The 16,002-nt window shown below is 37.4% G+C and overlaps 1 protein-coding gene across 1 annotated transcript in view; it reads right to left on the bottom strand.

The window, feature by feature from the left end:
- Positions 1-16,002, bottom strand: part of LOC106880792 (uncharacterized) — a 204,223-nt gene that overhangs the window by 53,453 nt on the left and 134,768 nt on the right. Inside the window, exons 43-44 of the mRNA XM_089358814.1 lie at positions 941-1,218; positions 159-528 (exon numbers count right to left, since the gene is read on the bottom strand). Of these exons, the coding sequence (XP_089214940.1) occupies positions 159-528; positions 941-1,218 (648 nt within the window). The remainder of the gene's footprint in view (positions 1-158; positions 529-940; positions 1,219-16,002) is intronic.

A 16,002-nucleotide genomic window follows, 5' to 3' on the forward strand; every position in this document is an offset into this window, starting at 1 on the left:
TTAATACGTGTCATTCAATGAATACTAAGAGTCAAGTGATTTGATAGATTTCACAATACATCCAGAGGAAAATCATTGACTTTACGCCGGTAAATGAGTGGGAAAGGCAGCGGACAGGGTTTGTTAGAGAAACGAATGAGAATACAAATTTCATATACCTGTAGTTGGTGGCGTCGTCGTCGATGCCACAGGTGTTGTCGTGGGTAAAGGTGTGGTAGTAGGGAAGGTTGTTCCAGTTGTTGGTTGGGTTGTTGGTGGCTTCGATGTAGAAACAACAGTGGTTGGTTTAGTTGTTGCCAGTGTAGTTGTGGCTTTCGTAGTAGTTGTGGCTGCCGTAGTTGTTTTCGCAGTTGTTCCTACAGTTGACTGTGTTGTCGTTACTGCTGGTGTTGTCTTTTGTTTCTTGCATTCCCATAAGTTGACCTCAGCTGACATTGCTAGTTGAGCGTTTGTTTTATAGAATATAATCTCCAGCGCTGTCACTTCGTCGTCGTTCGTAATTTCAAAGATTTCTTCTGCTTCCAACGTCTAAATAAGAATTTGAGGTAATCATAAGCATAGTGATCATTGAATGGATATGGGTTTTGTGTAGTGTGAATGGAGGATCTGCTACTAACTAATGGATTGGAGATATGGAGGAACTGCTAATGTAGTCTGTGTGCATCTTAATAGGAGGCTTCAGATTAAAAGAGATACTAGGAAATCTACAGGATACTTAAATGTGCTTCTCTACTAATTATTGTTACATTTGTAATATGACGATGCATGACAACGTTATGTGAATTGCGTAACCTATCGAATGAGACCAATAGAATTGTGTGTGAGTGGAAAAGAAGATATACACGAGCTCTTCTTAGACGTGAGAATTGAAATTGAAAATAGTAACTCCTGGATAGAGAGTGTTATGTACGTATATGCAAATAGAAGTGTTCTTACTTACTTGATCCAGCGGGCTGGAATTTGTAAATGCAACCATAACCCTGTAAGCTTGGACGTTTGTCAGTCGCTTGAGTTGCACTTTCCGTAGTTGGCGAGTCTCTTTAAAATTAAATGTGATGATTGGCGAGCTGTCAGTCTTAGCAGGAGTCCACACGTCACCTCCAGGACGCACATCATTTACTTGACTGCCGGTTTTCAAAGTCGATGGAATTATCTCATCATCTTTTAGATCGGCCATTGTGTCAACTAGGTCACATGGTGCCAAAGTTGTCGTAGGAACTGTGTAGAAGAAAAGCAGAAAATACAAAATGCATTTAAATGGAATTATTGATACGTGTCATTCAATGAATATTGTTTTAAGTTATTTGAAAGATTTCGCAATATATGCAGATTATGATCATTGACTCTACGCTATCGATTCTCGAAAAATAAATTCCACAGAATATGAGCACTTGATTTAGATATATCAGTCATTGATATATCTCCAATTGAAAACCGTGGTAGGTGTGAACTTGCAATGAGACAATATTTCTTGCACGATTTTCGAAGAAAATTGCCTGTTTCATTCTATTTTCTTCACGTGTATTGTGTTGTTGTTATCTGCGTCTACCACATCGATCCAGTTTGATGCATTGAGTTGCCCTACAAGCCACATCTCGTATTATTTTTGCAGTGTTTTGCACCGAATCTACAACACGTACTCTAAAGTGAACCTGTTTCGTCTCTTTGATTATATGTTGTGGCTTAACTAGTATTTCAATTGCATTTATAAATTATTCTCTTCACTTGTATTTAATTTTCTGATGTGTGTTTTTTTTGTGTATTCGTTTCTGTTTGTGGTGTATTTCCTTTGTCACTCCTCTGTATGAGGAGTGACAAAGAGGATGACAATATATGCGTGAATAATCGGGATGGCAGAAAATAACGTTCACGAACTAACATAAAGCATTGCATTGACTTTTGGTGTACCATCGTGGAAAATATATGGGATGACGTTAAACTGAATCACCTTTACAACTGTCTTTTAACAGACTCCATTTTGTTAGAAGCTCAAGGCTCAGGTTTGCAGTCTGAAGTGAATATTTTGCTTTGCTAGCGTCTTTTCACCGAAAACTCGAATCATGATTTCTCCCTCTATGCTTTGCAGGTGAATTTCGGACCCCTCTTTAAATGGAGCTGTCCTTTCTCATCTTACAAAACCATATAAATGTCACGAACGCTTACATACATACATACATACATACATACATACATACATACATACATGCATACATACATACATTCATACATGCATGCATCATGCATACATACATACGTGCATACATACATGTTTGCGTGCATGCATACATATATACATACGAGCATACATGCATACATACATACAGACACACGCATACATGCGTGTATACATACATTCATGCATAGATGCATGCATACATAATACGTACATACATACATGCGTACATACACACACAGACGCATATTTGTCCCGTTTCACCGCCATACATGTATTTGTTAGGTCTCATACAGTTCACCAAATGAACCTAGATTCGCGGATCGCCATGTCACGATCCTCTCTGGAATTGATAGGCTCTATTTTTTTCATCAAACGATTTGTTATCATTATTATCATCGTCCTCGTTGTCACGATAATTATTATCATGATAATGATCATGCTTATTATTATTATTATTATTATTATTATTATTATTATTATTATTATTATTAATAATAATAATGTGGCAAACTAGCAGAATCGTTAGCAGGCTGGGCGAAATGTTTAGTGGCATTTCGTCTGTTTTCAAGTTCTGATTTCAAATGCCGCCAGGGTCGATTTTGTCTTTTTGGGGTAAAATATACGAAACCCATTATACCCATCATGACTACCCGTCCCATAAGGTTACACCAGGCAAATGCATCACAACCATACGTGCACAACATGGTGATTTCATATCAAGATAAACAGCGCATGACCATGCAGGCGGAGCCCTGTTAGAATTTTCTTCAGGTCGAGTAGCTCATCTTGCTCAAAATGTCCCTGAATAAAGGTTGTTTAAGGCTGTCGAACGAAACATCCATGTTTCCAGAGGTGAATTATTCAAACTCCAAAAATGTCCCTCAGCACATGATTATGGTGCTTCCCCACTACTTCTGCTCGTTATCAGAGATGCACATATCGTTAGCCACAAAGTGACATGCTCAGCTGGTTAAGGTCAAACAAATGACAAGCAAATCTGTAGTATTGAGCAGAATGTTTGCTGTAGCCCATCTTTTATAGCAAGGCACTTCCAATCAATTAAATTCAGTATTATTAATATTTATTGTCTTTGCACAGCTTCTAACACTGGAGATGTACTACGGTGCCAGCTGTTCGCTACCAGTGAACTAAGGTAACACCCCTTAGTTTTCGAGCACTATCCGGAGTATCCGAGCGGTTCCAAGCAGTGCTGTTTTCCACAAATGCTCCACCCTTATTGAAGTCCCTATTTGTTCCATGTACTTCTCAAGATTTTTATTCACTGTTCTTAGGGCTCCGACAATTATTTGTGCTACTATCACCTTTTTCAGCGACTACAACTGCTTAAACTCCCAAGCGAACCTGTCATATCTCGACTTTTCTTTCTTCTCTATCGCACACCTTGTTGTCAGCTGGGCATGTTATATCTATGGTTCAGCATAGTTTGTTCTCTTTCTCAATTAACATTATGTCTGGTTTCCTATTCTCTATCTCATGGCCGCACTGAATCATAAAACCCCATAGGATCTTTGAATTATCATTTTCGATGATGCCTTTGGGTTTATGTTCGTACCACGTTTTTGCTCTGTTAAGTCCATACTTGTTGCACAGTGTCCAATGGACAATCCTTGTTATATTGTCCTGACGTTTCTTATATTCTTTCTGGGCTAATGGTGTACATTGACTGGTAATATTCCATACGGTTTCATCATTTTATCCTCAAATTCTGCACTTACCACTTCTGATGTGTTGTCTATTATGTATTTGTTGTAATTGGTTCTTAATGTTTGCACTTGGGCAGCACAGATTAGAGCTTCCGTTTCCGGTTTTAAATCACTTTTAGTCATCCACAGCCATCTATTTTCTCTCTATGTCTTATCTTCAACATCCCTATGAAATTGTCCATGCATTCGTTTCTTTATCCACCTATTTTCAGTTTCATTCATTCTCAAGTCCTTGTACAATGCTTTATCTTTGCAATCTTTCATCCAATACAAGCCTGACCCTCTTATTTCCAATAATAGTGGTTCTGTGGTATTGTTTACATACCATGCTATGTTGTTTTCTTCTGCTCTAATGTTGTGTGTGCATCCAATCAGTCCTCTTCCCCCTCTTTTTCTTGGTACATATAGTCTGCTTGTGTCACTTTTCGGGTGGAGTAATTGTCTACCTTATTGACCTTTTCGATGTTTTTCAAGCACAGCATTGTGTCATACCCAATGTCAACCACTCTGGTGTTACTTGGTCGGCATTTAACAAGGTGTTGAGTTGTGGAGTTATTCGTGCATGACATTCACCAAATCTTTTGATCGAGTAGCCTTGAACTCCATCTGGTCCCGGGGCCTTACAGTTGCCCATTGTTTTGCTGATTTCCTTCACTTCCATAACTGAAATGACTAGTCTTGCCTGGATCGACTACTGTTTGTTTCAGTTCTTGTAATCATTCAGCATTCTTCTTGTGCTCTTTGTCTTTGCTCTAGATGTCACTCCAAAACCTTTGACTTTCAATGTTATCTGGTATCAGCTTTTCAATTGTACACTCTCTATTTATTTCTTTATAGAATCTCTTCTGATCTACTCTGAATAACCTCTTCTGGTGGTAACCCTTCATTCTTTGGTCGTATCTTACCATCTTTGCTTTCTTTGCGCTGCTACAGTTCCTCCACTACCACTTTCAAGCTCTTTCTTTCAATATCATACTTCTTGTTCAGTGCCCTACATCTTTGCTCGCTTTTAAGCTCCCTCTTCTCTTTTCGGTCTAACACAGAAGTGTTCTTCAAGAGCATATCTAACCTTGCCTGTATTCTTCTTTTCCACTATGGATCTTTTATTTTGTCACTCCCATTATATTTCTTTTTTCTTGATATTAGCACCCGCATTTTCTGCTACAACAATACTTGCTGTCTTGATCAAATTGTTTGTTCCAATGATGTTTCTTGTTGTGATGTACTTCAGAATTTCATTCACGTTTTCCGGTTTTTTTTTTGGTTTAATTTCCACCGATCAACCTTTTGAAGTTTGCAAATAATATCGCTATCGTTCTCCTGCAGCCTTGCCTTTATTCTATCGTAGATTGCCTTTTGCCCATCTGTCTTGTCCCCATCAATTTTATTGTCTTCTTCCAAACCATCTATATGTCTGTCATCGAGCAAGCTATCACTGTTCTTTTCTTGTGGTTTATAAGAGATTTCACCTCTGTTTTCTGCTATGAAATTACTTTTATCAGTAGGAACTGTATTTTCATCGTTTCCTCTGCTGCTGTTTTCCAATACCTGTCTTTTGATAGCTTCGAACTCTATTTCTGTGAACCAACGACCTTTTTCTTATTACTGTAGCTTGTTCATCACATAATCGCTGTTCCGTGAGTTGAAACAACCCCCTTTCTCTCCATTGATCATACATACGTTGTCGGTATCCTCTAAGATGAACACCATTTTTGTCGACGGGGTTGCTCAGGTAGTAACTCCATGACTACAGCACTGACTTGTTTGTTCAATCTACATCGTGTGTACTGGTCCCTTGCTGGATAACGACAAATGGGAGTCGGACCAGTATCTCTGAGCCTGCTGGGTGCAACACTGTCACCATCAGGGGCTTCAATTTCATTACCACCATTATTCACAATATTTTGTTTCTTCATTGTCACTCATATGAGATAGCAATTATCATGTTGCGCAATTACCAGTGTTTTTATTGTGACACCATCACTAGATGTATCATCAATCACAGCATAGCGAAATTCCAACCTTTCATTATTATTATTATTGTCATTGATATTATTATTTTTATTTTTACTATTTGTCGTTATTATTATTATTATTATTATTATTATTATTATTAATAATAATAATAATAATAATAATAACAATAATAATAATAATAATACCATCAAATAATACCATCAAATAATACCAGTGCATACCATCAAAGTGACACTGGGGTACAAATATACGAAGCCCAGTTTACCCATCATGACTACCCGTCTGAGAAGTGATAACACTTTCAATTAGTTAAGATCAGAAGCCATGAGAGCCACTGCCTAATACTGTATCAGGGTATGATGATGACAATAATGATAATAACAACAACAACAACAACAATAATAATAATAATAATAATAATAATAATAATAATAATAATAATAATAATAATAATAATAATAATTATTATTATTATTGTTCAGTAGTTTTATTTTAACGTGCTTTCACTTCACTAGCGAGCGCAGCTCTGTGCGCCTTGGGTATGTGCTGTGGTTTGCTGTGGTGCTCTTATGGTTACTGTATTGAAAGTGTTTTGCGTAGGAAGTGTGCGGTGCCCAGTAGTGCAATTTTCTGTATGTTATATATATTTGTAAGTCCTGGTGTTTTTGTTATGTATTTGTCTGAATATTTTTTTTATTATACCTAAGGCACCTACTATAATAGGAATTGTGTCTGTTTTTAGGTTCCACATTCGAGTTTACCTCTATTTCCAGGTCTTTGTATTTTGAAAGTTTTTCCATTTCTTTTAGAGAAACGTTGTCATCTGCTGGTATTGGTACATCAATTAGAAAGCATTTTTTTTCTTCATGATCTTTGACAACTATATCTGGTCTATTGGCCTTAATTTCTCTATCTGTGTGTATTGGCATATTCCAGAGTATGGTTGCTTTCTCGTTTTCTGTGACCTTTTCTGGCGTGTGTTTATACCATCTTTTTTCTGTTGTTATTCCATAGTGTTGGCATAGCTTCCGGTGTATACAGGTCCCAGCTCTGCCGTGTCTGTGAATATATTCCTTCTTAGCCAGGACTGGGCAGCCAAAGATAACATGATTTATTGTTTCTTGTCCATCTCCACATATTCTACAGTTACTTGTTATGTTTCTTTTCATTATGTGCTTTTGGTAATTTCTGGTGGGGAGGCTTTGGTCTTGTGCAGCAATCAAAAATCCTTCAGCCTCTGCTTTGAGTCTTTAGCTTCTCAACCATTGCTGGGATTTTTCTCTGTCTATTTCTTTTGCATTTAGTTTAGCCCAGTATTTACCATGTAGGGGCTTTTCTTGCCATCGTTTTATCATGGTCCGTTGCTGTTCTAGTTTTAGTTTGGATTTCATTTGTTTTATAGCTTTTGTTGTTTCTTCTTCTTCTTCTTCTTCTTCTTCTTCTTCTTCTTCTTCTTCTTCTTCTTCTTCTTCTTCTTCTTCTTCTTCTTCTTCTTCTTCTTCTTCTTCTTCTTCGTATTTGTTAGGTAGATTGATTTCTTGTTTGTATTTGTCAGCTTCCTTAAATACTGAAAACAGTTTTTTGTTTTGCTCGTGTTTTGTGGCTATTTGTATTAGTTTTCCTTGCTTCTGGAGTAGGTATTTTTGCAGTCCTATGGTGGTTATTTTATGATAGTTTTCCAGCTGTATAAGACCCCTGCCACCTTCTGTGCGTTGTATATATAACCTTTCTATGTCAGACTTTGGGTGGTGCATCCTATATCCTGTCATTATTTTTCTTGTTTTCCTGTCTATTTTAGATAGTTCGTTTAGTGTCCAGTTAAGGATGTTGTAGCTGTAGCTTATAACTGGGACAGCTAAAGTGTTGATACCTATTATCTTGTTTTTAGCATTGAGCTCTGTTTTTAGTATTGATCTAACTCGTTTATAGTACTCTTTCTTTATTTTTTCTTTCATTTGTGTATGTTATATCCTATCTAGTTCACTGACTCCTAAATATTTGTATGGTTGACTTTTGTCTAGTTCTCTTATTTCATTGGCTTTATCTAGTGTTATATTGCTACTTTTAACTAATTTTCCTCTTTTCAGGGTTGCTTTGGCACATTTTTCTAATCCGAATTTCATTTCTATTTCCTTGGTAAAGCCGTGTACTGTCCGTAGTAGTGTTTCTAGCTCTTTATCATTTTTAGCATATAATTTTAGGTCATCCATATATAAAAGGTGGCTGACTGCTTTTCCGTAGCATTTGTAACCGCATCCAGTTCTATTTAGCAATTCTGTTAAAGGTATGAGTGCCAGGCAGAACAGGAGTGGAGAGAGCGTGTCTCCCTGGAATATTCCTCTTCTAATGGGGATGGCTTTCGTTTTCACAAGTCCCTCTTTTGTTTGGAGCTGTATCACTGTCTGCCATTTCTTCATGGAGTGCCTTATGTATTTTATAATAATTGATGCCACCTTGTTTATAGCTAGTGTATCGAGAATCCACCTGTGGGGAACACTGTCAAAAGCCTTTTGGTAGTCCACCCAGGCCATACTGAGGCCTTCCTTCTTTCTGCGGCTGTCTTCAGTTATGGCTTTATTGATCAATAATTGATTTTTACAGCCGTATGAGCCCTTGCAGCATCCCTTCTGCTCTTCTGGAAACAGGTTGTTATTTTCCAGGTGCTTACTCAATCTCTGCGATATCATTGCAGTAAAGGCTTTGTAGATCGTAGGGAGACAGGTTATAGGTCTATAATTTTGTGGTTTCTCCGTTTCCGTGGATTTAGGGATTAAGATAGTTTTCAGGCATTGTCTCTGGCTCTGCTAGTATGTTGTTAAAGTTTTCTGCCAGCTTTTTATGCATTCCAGGCAGGTGTTTTAACCAGAAGTTGGGGATCTTGTCGTGTCCAGGTGCCTTCCAGTTGCTTAGTCTTTGCAGTGCCTGGGTGACCTCTTCAGTTGTTATAGGGGTCCAGAGTTGCTCAGGTGCTAAGTTCGTTGTTTTAATGGTCCTTTTCTGGGGTTGTTGCTTCACCGACCATATTTGTTTCCAGAATTCTTCCAGTTCTTCTGCTGTTGGTGCTGCAGTAATGTCTATTTTATTTTTACCCAGTTCTTGGTAGAGTTTTTTGGGGTTGGATTTGAACTGTTTGTTTTGTTCAAAGAAACGTTGGCGTTTCTCATACCGGCGGATCCTTTGTGCTTTGGCAAGGATGTCTTGCTTTAGTTTTTCTTTTGCCTCAGGTAAGTCTTTTTCTGCAATGCTGTATTTGTACAGTATTTTTGTTTTCTTCTTGTTACTTAGTTGTGTTGATTGTCTACTAATTTCGTTGAGAATCGATAAATCTTTTCTCTTTTTTTAAATTTTGTTTTGGATGTTATTTATCCACAAGGTCTGTTTGGGTGGTAGAACTCCTGTTCGGATGGGTTTGAGTGAGTATCCTGCTTCTTTTGTGGCTGCAGTGGCTGCCGCATATATTATGTCATTTAGCTCAGTGATATTGCCTGTTGTTTCTGTGGTTGTTAGTTCCGCGACGGCCAGGTTTATGCTATTTATTATTGATGTTGTTTTATTGTCTATTTTGATTTTTGGGAGATATAATCTGTGGTCCATTCTAAGATCTGTGGTTTTCAGTTCTTTGGTTATTCTCATTTTCATAGTATCGTAATCATTAGGTTTTCCTTCGTTATTCCCAGGCTTTAGATTTGTTTTGCCTTCCTTTTCATTCATATGTTTGTCTTTGGTGTTCTGGATTGGTGCTTTTTGTACACTTTTATACATGTCTACGGTCTGGGTTTGTTGTTTTTTGTTTACTTCGTTTTTGCCGGAAATGTTACGTTTGTCCTCGTATTCTGCTATCTCAGTGTTTATATTATTATTTGGCATTGCTGTGTGACTACTATCTAGATTTTCCTGATGTATTTTTCCTTTCAATTGTTCTATTTCTATTGCTGATATTTTTTTTGCTTTTAGAATATATCTTCGTATGTTAGCTAGTTTGTTAGGGTTCATTGTTTTATCGAGGTCTTTATTTACATTATTTTTCTTCCATATTTTATATGTATGTGTTGTTGCTATTTCGTTTTTTGGGTAGAGCACTGCTGTGAAATAAGCGTGTAGAATCGAAATGTATTCCTCACGTGTCCATTTATGCCATTTTGGTTTTGTTTGCGGGACATGAGGAACAACGTCCGGCCCTTTATTTTGACGGTCATCGTTTTCGTAGGGTATCGGTTCGTTCATTTCTGTTGTCAGATTGTTTTGCACGTTCAGATCTTCGTACTTTTTGCGTAATAAGCTTACAGTACGCACTTCTCGGTTGTTATTCTTGGGTGGAATAATACCGGTGTTATTTAATCTGTTTGTAATTTTTTTGTACATGGTGTTTGGGTTTGGAGATGGTCTGATTTTGATGTAACACGTGTGTTTACGATCGCTGTGCGGGTAGTGGAGGTATCAAGTTAAAATACATCATTATATTTGGAAAAATAGAAATAAATTTCAATGAGTATTACTTACTCGGATATAGTCCAACCCTTTGTCAGCTATTTTTTGGCTCCATGCGATGTCTTTATTTCCGATGTTTTGGGATAAATTTCGGAGCAGTGATTTATCGTTCTCACATGTTAAACATCCCCGGTGTCGTTCGTTATTATTATTATTATTATTTTATGTTTGACTTTTGTTTTGCATTTGTACAAGTTGGATCCAAGTCTCACCCAGAGACCTCAAGAGACAACAAGTTAGAAGTTCATGTAGGTGTTATGCCTAGAGTACCATATATTTGTATTTGTACAGTTTTGTTCAAGTGAATGTTTAAGAAACCATAAGAAAATTATGTGTTTGCTTTAAAATTTGAGATCACATAGACAGTATTTTACGTAGGATATGGGCAGTTCCCATGAGCACTATCTTTTGAACTTCAGCCATTTTGGGGTTTCCTGGTATCTGAGCTAGGTAGTAATCAGCCCGTTTCGCTGTCATTCCCAGGGCACCTATGACAATAGGTATTGTTTTCGTCTTCAGATTCCACATTTTGCTAATTTCTATTTCAAGATCTTTATATTTGCTCAGTTTTTGGTAGGTCTTGACAGATACATTTATATCAATTGGGACAGTCAAATCAATGAGGAGGCATGATTTTTGTCTGAAGTCTTTCAGTATGATGTCTGGCCTATTTGCGTCTATCTTTCTGTCAGTTTGAATGGTGAAGTTCCAGAGGAGTGCAATGTGATCATTTTCAAGTACTGGGGGTGGTTTGTGTTCCCACCAGTTTTTATCATGGGGCAAATCCAGGTTTTTGCATATTACCCAGTGAATATATTGTGCAGCTCTATCATGCCTGTTGAGATACTCTGTAGGCGCAAGCAGACTGCACATGGAGACAACATGATCGATGGTCTCATTTTGTTGTTGGCATATACGACATAATGGGGAACTGCCGTTCTTTAATATGTTGGCCTGGTAGTTCTTTGTAGGTAGGCATTGATCTTGGGCTGCTATGATAAACCCCTCTGTTTCTGATTTCAAGCCAGAGGCCATTAACCATTGGTGGGTAAGGGCTTTGTCAATATCTGCATTATTCGCTCTCTTTGGGTATTTGCCATTGAGAGGTTTTCCATGCCATTTTTCAGTCATAATAGCTAAGGCAGCAATTTTAGCACGGGTTTTCAAGCGCTTAGCTTTTTCTGCAGGTGTTTCTAGTTCGTCTAATTCTTGAATTTGTTGCAATTGGAATTCACTTAGATATTCCTTTGCCTGTTTTGTTACTGAGTAAGATGCTTTCTTGCTTTCATATTTTAAGACAAGTTTTAGCATCCAGTCCTCAGAGTTTTTCAGATAGGTGTCTAGGCCAATTGTGGCTACCTTCATTGATAATGCCAGCTGTAGAAGTCCTCGGCCTCCTTCTTTTCTTGGCAGATAAAGACGTTCTATATCTGCCTTAGGGTGGTGCATTCTATGCATTGTCAATAGTTTTCGTATTTTTCTGTCAACATTACATATTTCAGTAATTGACCAGTTAACGATGTTGAAACTGTAAGTCACGACTAGTATGGCTAGAGCATTGATCGCTTCGATCCTGTTTCTCGCGTTCAGCTCTGTCTTCAGTATTGCTCTCACCCTGCGATAACATTCTCTTCTGATCCTTTCCCTCATCACTGAGTGCTTGATATTGTCCCCTTCAATTACCCCTAGGTATTTGTAGCTCTCCGCTGGTTCTAACTCTTTTATTACATTTTGCTGGTCAAAGTTCACATTAGATGTATTTGTCATTTTTCCTTTGATAAAGGTAGCTTTTGCACATTTATCAAGGCCAAATTGCATCCTGATGTCATCACTGAATTGTTTAACAATCGCTAGTAGGCCTTTGAGTTGTTGGTCATTGTTTGCAAAGAGCTTTAAATCATCCATGTAAATGAGATGATTTATATTTTTATCAAATATTTTATAACCATACTGTGCATCATTGAGCAATTTTGAGAGCGGTATTAGGGCTAGACAGAAGAGGAGTGGTGATAGTGAGTCACCCTGGAAAATGCCACATGAAATTCTTACATCTCCAGCATTTAGAGATTCATTGTCATTGTTCAACATCAGTGTGGTTCTCCATGATCTCATACTTACAGATAAAAAGTTTCGCAGAGTAGGAGCTATTTTATACATTTCCAGACATTTCCTAATCCAGCTATGTGGTAGGCTATCAAAGGCCTTTTTATAATCTATCCAGGCTATTGACAAGTTTTTGTGTCGCTTGTGACAATCTTCTAAGATCATCTTATTGATGAGTAGCTGATCTTTACAACCATAAGATCCACGTTTACATCCCTTTTTGCTCATTAGGGAATATGCTACTTTGTATTAAAAAACTATAGGTGTACTCGGTTAGGACAGATGTTAGCGTCTTATACATTGTTGTTAAGCAGGTTATGGGGCGATAATTTTTTGGTTCGTTTGTTTCCTCATTTTTTGGAAGCAGGAATGTTAAACCATTAACTAGCCAAGAGGGCATCAAACTAGGATTTTGCAAAATATCGTTGTAAAGTTTTGTTAGCAGTTCATGGCTTTCTGGGAAGGCATTCAACCAGAAGTTAGGAATTTTATCCTTTCCTGGAGACTTCCATTTGCTTGACCTCCTGAGAGCAGATCTTATATCTTCTACCTTGACCCCCTCCCACTTTTGCTCCTCTAAGGAGTCTAGGTCTGTAGATATTCTATCAATCCAAGGGGCCTTTTCATTGTGTGTTTTATCTTCTGCCCAGATTTTATTCCAAAATTCTTGCACTTCTTCTTTTGATGGGACAGACTTTATTGTTACTGGTGTTTTCCCTATCTTCCTGTAGAAATTTTTGGGGTTATTTCTGAACATGTTATTATCTCGGAAGAATCTAACACGCTTTTCATACCTTGCTATGCGGGCAGCTTTAGCACATACCTTTTGCTTGATGGTTTCTATGGTGGCATCAATGTCAACTATGGTTTTCATATTATATTTTTTCTTTAGTTTTTGGGTCTTTGTAGGTTTGATACTCTTGTCAAATTTAAGGTTTTTCAAACATTCTATGTCAGATCTAAGCAGCTTAATTTGGTGTTGAATGCGTTCTTGCCAAGAAGGCTTTTTGTGGGAGTGTTGTCTTTTTCTAATCTTTTCACCACATAGAATCGTTGAGATTCTTGCGGATGCATAGTACAGGTGGTTGAGATCTGTAATATCAACATCATTAGCTGAAATTATATCCTTAAGTGCAAGGCGGATTTTACCAATTATTTTCAGGTTTTGGTTAGAATTGCGAATTTTGGGGAGAGTGTCGCGTTCATTCATACTAGTTTCTTTAATTTTCAGCCATTCAATCATGATTTGATTTTTTAGATCATGTAGTTCTGTTGCGTCGATTTCTGTATGACTTCCTTCATCTATTTGATTTTCACCTGCATTAGTGTTTATGGTTGGTTCAGAGAGTATTTCACTTTGCCTATCAGTTACCTTAACTCTTTCAATCATTACTGTATTTTCATCAGCCTTGGAGTGGTTTATAATTATTTCCTCTGTACTATCTTCTTTAGCTGCAGTTTCATTCTTTTTATCCTTTACTGCTTGCTTAATTTGGTCAATCTCTACTTCAGTTAGTAATTTTTTTTTCATAATGTTTCTTCTGACGTTGGCAAGTTTGTTACTGTCTATGTAGGGTCTTACTTCAAGGTGTTTCTGTCTCCAATTTAAGTAGGTTTGTACAGTATTAGATTTATCTGTAGGGAAATATATGGCATGGTAGAAGGCTGTAAGAACTTCTTTATTATCTTCCCTAGACCATTTTTCATTCTTTTTCTTTTGGTTATTTGATGACGAGCATGGATGGCCATCTGTTGGACTATTCCGGTTGTGGGGTACTTCCAGCTCCTGTGTGTCGGGAAGATTTGAACCAGTAGCAGATTTCTCGTCTCGGATCTGGTTCATTATCCGAGTAAGTGGTCCTTTATAATCCGGCCTATGACCATTCCGGTTTATATTTTGTTTTATTAACAGTGAGGCATAACAAGCTTCGACGTTGACGCTAGGGGACGGATCTGTCTGTTTAGGGTACATTTTTTGAGACAACATCGTCTCCGAGCTCTCGTGACGTAGCTTCTTAAGGCTAGCAGATCTATTTCGAGTAAGTGGCCCTTTGTGATTCGGTCGATGACCAATCTGGTTTGTGATCTGCCTTGTTCTTGTTATCATTGAGGCATGACGAGCTTTGGCGTTGACATTAGGGGACGGATTTGTCTGTTTAGGGTCAGTTTTTTGAGACAACACCGTCACCGAGTTCTCAGCATGTAAACATTGCTCGTAGCGTAGTTTTTTAAGGCTAGCAGATCGGTATTCATCTGTATTTTTTTGTTGATAGATTTATCTCCGGGCATAGTGTATTTTTTTGTGTGTGTGTGTGTGTGTGTGTGGCGTTTTAAACTTATGAATGGTTCACTGTCTGTGTTTGTTCACAAAATGAAAATAAATAAAGAAGAAAAAAAAAGTTTTGGTTTTGCTTCGTTTGTGATATGTGTTTTCGTATGCGTGAGTGTGTCCTGTGATTTTCACGTAGTTGTGTAAATATTAAGATGCATGTGTAGTTCTATGGGTATCAAAACGTGTATATCATTGTGTACACGTTCGAGTGTATGCGTAATTATTCAATATATGTACTTACTATTTTGTACCATTTATTTTTTATATAGTTTGTAAACTTTCCGGTGTTGGTTTTGCGTGTGTGATTGCACGTGTTTCATTGAGACATCGTGCATAGGAGGACCTGTGCTTTGTATTGCAGTGAAATTTCATTTTTTAAGAATAAAAAATATAAAAAAAAAAAAATTATCTTCGTTAAAAGACCGCTTCCTTCAAATCTTCCACCGGTTCTGTTGCCTAATTCCATCGATGTTATTGGATTAGATATGTTTTTGTATAGGGAGCCCGGTGTAGCACATCCATGTTGTTATTCAGCCCGGTGCTGCTCTCCTTATTATTATTATTATTATTATTATTATTATCATTGTTATTGATTTGACTCAGGTTCGTTCTAATTCCTGGTAGAGTTTCTGTGGGTAGCAGGTTACTACTTCTAACCTTACGTACACACTAGCTTTCAATAGTCTTTCCAGTGCTTAGAATCTTCTTGATAATCTTTCCTGTCCCTAAGAGGCAAAGTTTCTGTAGAAGCTCTACAGGAATTCTGTTCCAATCTTTTCCAGCCATTTGTCTATATCTTTACTTACAGTTCCTAATGCACCAATTATTAGAGGCACAACCTTTACAGTTTTTATATTCCAAACTTTTGTAATTTCAAAGTTTAAGGGATTATATTTTTTTGTCTCTCATCCTCTTTCTTTACAATACTGGAATCAAACGGACATGATGGATAAATTAATAAACAGCTTCGCTTTTCAATGGCTATTATTGTTATGACTAGTCTGTTATTTTCTAGCTTCTTATCCGTTTGAATTGGAAAACCCCGAAAAATTTTGCATTTCTCCGACTCAAGCTCTCTTTCAACCCGATCGATGATCATATCATTCACATCCAGCTTCAAATATCCATTTCTGACAAAGCTTCCAGTGTAAAACCCTCACAACTTGGTCATAACACCATTTCGTATATTCCCAACGCACCAA

This window comes from Octopus bimaculoides, chromosome 10 (genome assembly GCF_046866305.1).
Source record: "Octopus bimaculoides isolate indiv1 chromosome 10, ASM4686630v1, whole genome shotgun sequence".
Lineage (NCBI taxonomy): Eukaryota > Metazoa > Mollusca > Cephalopoda > Octopoda > Octopodidae > Octopus > Octopus bimaculoides.